The 3,009-nt window shown below is 36.5% G+C and overlaps 1 protein-coding gene across 1 annotated transcript in view; it reads left to right on the forward strand.

The window, feature by feature from the left end:
- LOC119363581 (NAD-dependent malic enzyme 62 kDa isoform, mitochondrial-like) overlaps nt 1-3,009 on the forward strand; it is a 9,261-nt gene that overhangs the window by 1,533 nt on the left and 4,719 nt on the right. Inside the window, exons 3-8 of the mRNA XM_037628951.1 lie at nt 143-261; nt 438-605; nt 805-933; nt 1,628-1,688; nt 2,045-2,148; nt 2,241-2,324. Of these exons, the coding sequence (XP_037484848.1) occupies nt 143-261; nt 438-605; nt 805-933; nt 1,628-1,688; nt 2,045-2,148; nt 2,241-2,324 (665 nt within the window). The remainder of the gene's footprint in view (nt 1-142; nt 262-437; nt 606-804; nt 934-1,627; nt 1,689-2,044; nt 2,149-2,240; nt 2,325-3,009) is intronic.

Below are 3,009 nucleotides of genomic sequence, written 5' to 3' on the forward strand. Positions count from 1 at the left end.
ATGTACGCTCAATACTCTACCTATCAATGAATGATACGCAAGCTTTGCGTATTCGCGAAAAAAAAGTTAACTGAGGTTCTACAAGTGCTGATTTTAGTGGTGGATTTACCTCTTCTTTTATTTTTATTTGTTTTGATTATAGTGGGTGACCTTAAACGGCTGGAGCAAAATGCAAGAGATGGGCCATCTGATACTTACCAACTGGCGAAATGGCGTATTCTTAACAGACTGCATGACAGAAACGAAACGATGTACTACAAGGTGTGCAACTCCACATCTCACGCATTCTTTTAGGCGCAAACATATTTCTGTTGATGATGTTTCTCTCATTATATGGTTGTGCAACCACTTTGTTAACTCTATTGTATTGCAGTCTCAGACGCAGGCTCCTTTTCAAAGTGATTACCTTATTTAACCTTATTTTGATTCTTCAATAGGTCTTAATAGATAATATTGAGGAGTATGCACCTATTGTTTACACACCGACTGTTGGCGCTGTTTGCCAAAATTACAGTGGCTTGTTTAGACGGCCTCGGGGAATGTATTTTAGTGCAGAGGATCGTGGTGAAATGATGTCCATGGTGTACAACTGGCCAGCTGATCAGGTATGCATTTGTTCTTGTCCATTTACTGATTTGGTCTTCTGTAGTTCAACTCTTTCAGTGTCTTAAAGTTATAAAGCTCTTTTGCTAAGAGGCTAAGATATATCTCTTGCCTTTTGAAGATCTCCTAGGGCTGGGAGAGCATCTTCTGACGACAAGTTTCTTATATTGCAAATAAACATAAGTGGCTAATCTTTCGCAGGTCGACATGATAGTGGTGACTGATGGAAGCAGGATACTGGGCCTTGGTGATCTAGGGGTGCAAGGTATTGGCATTGCTATAGGGAAGCTGGATTTATATGTCGCTGCTGCTGGAATAAATCCCCAGAGGGTATGCTTTTGTTATTCCTTAGGAAACTGTTAGACTTACCTTGTTCTCTATCTTCCATTTTTTACATCTATATTTTCATATTTGATATCTCCAATTTCAAATAACTGTAGTTTGATATTTGAGATACACGGATTTTATTCACAAAAAAATAACGTTTTGCTACTTAATCTGATTGTGCCAATCAGCCTCTTCTCATAATAATTCAGGGAAATAAATTTCTTTTAGAATACTACCAGTTTGGCTTGCTTTTGTACTGAACCAAGATAAATGATGTTTATCAAACTGAAGCTTCAAATAAGAGTCTTGATGATCGCGTTTGTGTTGCATGACCTTACAACTGCAGCGCTGGTTGCTCAGATATTATGAAGTTTCAAAGTGTTCTACTGCTATCTATTTCCTATTCACTCCGTTCCTTTTGTAAGACATATTTTGATTTGTTCAGATAATGCTTTGAATAATAAGTACTCTATTAATAGGTGGTGCATGTGAATATGTGATACAAATCACAATCATAAGCAATTACGTTTGAATTAGAATCTGATGACACCTTATGCTATATAAATTGCATACTGGTAGAGTAATTGATGGTGAAAGCCTTGTCTCAAAATACACTCTACCAAAAGCAACAGAGGGAGTATTATATTCTGTTGGTATAGTTTATATTTATATGTTCCGTTGTTTAATATTCTTGTAGGTTCTTCCAGTTATGATTGATGTGGGAACTAACAATGAGAAACTCCTCAAGGATCCTCTTTGTAAGTTGTTCTTTGAACATTTTGTTAGTTGCGCATATTTTTCTCTAAAACATTTGACCACCCTTATTCTCTAAAAGGAAAATAAATAAATAGATGTAGACATCAGAGTGACCTACTCACTCATTATAGCTGTATTTTAGATTGATTCAGATTCCAGGAAAAATGCATATGTGTGGTGTTGTAATCTTTACTTGCTCGTGAGAATCAATGACCTTTTCTGTTCTTTGTTACTCTCAAGCATTATTCTTGAATTTCTTTAGAATATGATGCAGGCAATTGCACCTTTTCACTAGATAGTGAACAAGAGATCGAGTAGTCTTTTCTGCTATTGTTTTTCTAAATTTTGTGCTGTACAGATCTTGGCCTGCAAGAACACCGTCTTGAGGGAGAAGATTATGTTGAAATTATTGATGAATTCATGGAAGCTGTTTTTTCTCGTTGGCCCAATGTGATTGTACAGGTGCTATTTTGGTGTTTGGTGCTTGCTCAACTTTTTTCTGCATGTGGCTTTAGCTGGAACATTTTCAAAATTACTTTCTTTATGTCCTCTAGTTTGAAGATTTCCAAAGCAAGTGGGCCTTCAGGTTGTTGCAGCGTTACAGGAAGACTTATCGTATGTTTAATGATGATGTGCAGGTAACTAGTTTGACTTATGCCAGTTATGTTTTTCCATTATGCGTTGCCTTGTGCTATGATATCTACATGTTCCTTCTGGCACACCAACACTTTTCATGGCTAAGAACGTTTTGTATCCTTCTCGTTCATAGTCATTGTTAACTTCTGTACTTAATAGATTTTTTCTGTTACAGATGTTGATTACAGTAATCCCTCCATTCATCATTTTTTCAGACAAATGAGGGCAAGAGTTATTAATTCTACATGCATGCCTTACATTTTCGTAAAAGATTCCGAAAAATATAGCCCTTACATTTTCTCTCCTATTCCCAAGATTAACGTGTCTACCACGGTCACGTCCTATACTATTTAATGGCTCCTTAATCCTTGTGCTATACCGAAATACACTATGAAATGAAATGGAGGAAGTACCGTCTATGCTCATGGAAAATATGCCAGCTTTGCCTTTCAGTAATACCAGTTCAATTATACTTGTAAATATTTATCAATATATCTTATGTTCAATTACTTTCAGACTTACAGTCAAAATCAAGTCTGTTAATCTGAGGTTTTGACATCTCAGCATTTATATTTGAGAATGTGCAGTCTAGCTTCCCTAGTTGGAAGGTCCTTTTCAGGAAGATATCACTCTTATTTCCCTTAGAATGCCTGCCCACAAAAGGCAACCTCTAGTTGATTGGATTAG

The sequence above is a fragment of the Triticum dicoccoides genome, chromosome 2B (assembly GCF_002162155.2).
Source record: "Triticum dicoccoides isolate Atlit2015 ecotype Zavitan chromosome 2B, WEW_v2.0, whole genome shotgun sequence".
Lineage (NCBI taxonomy): Eukaryota > Viridiplantae > Streptophyta > Magnoliopsida > Poales > Poaceae > Triticum > Triticum dicoccoides.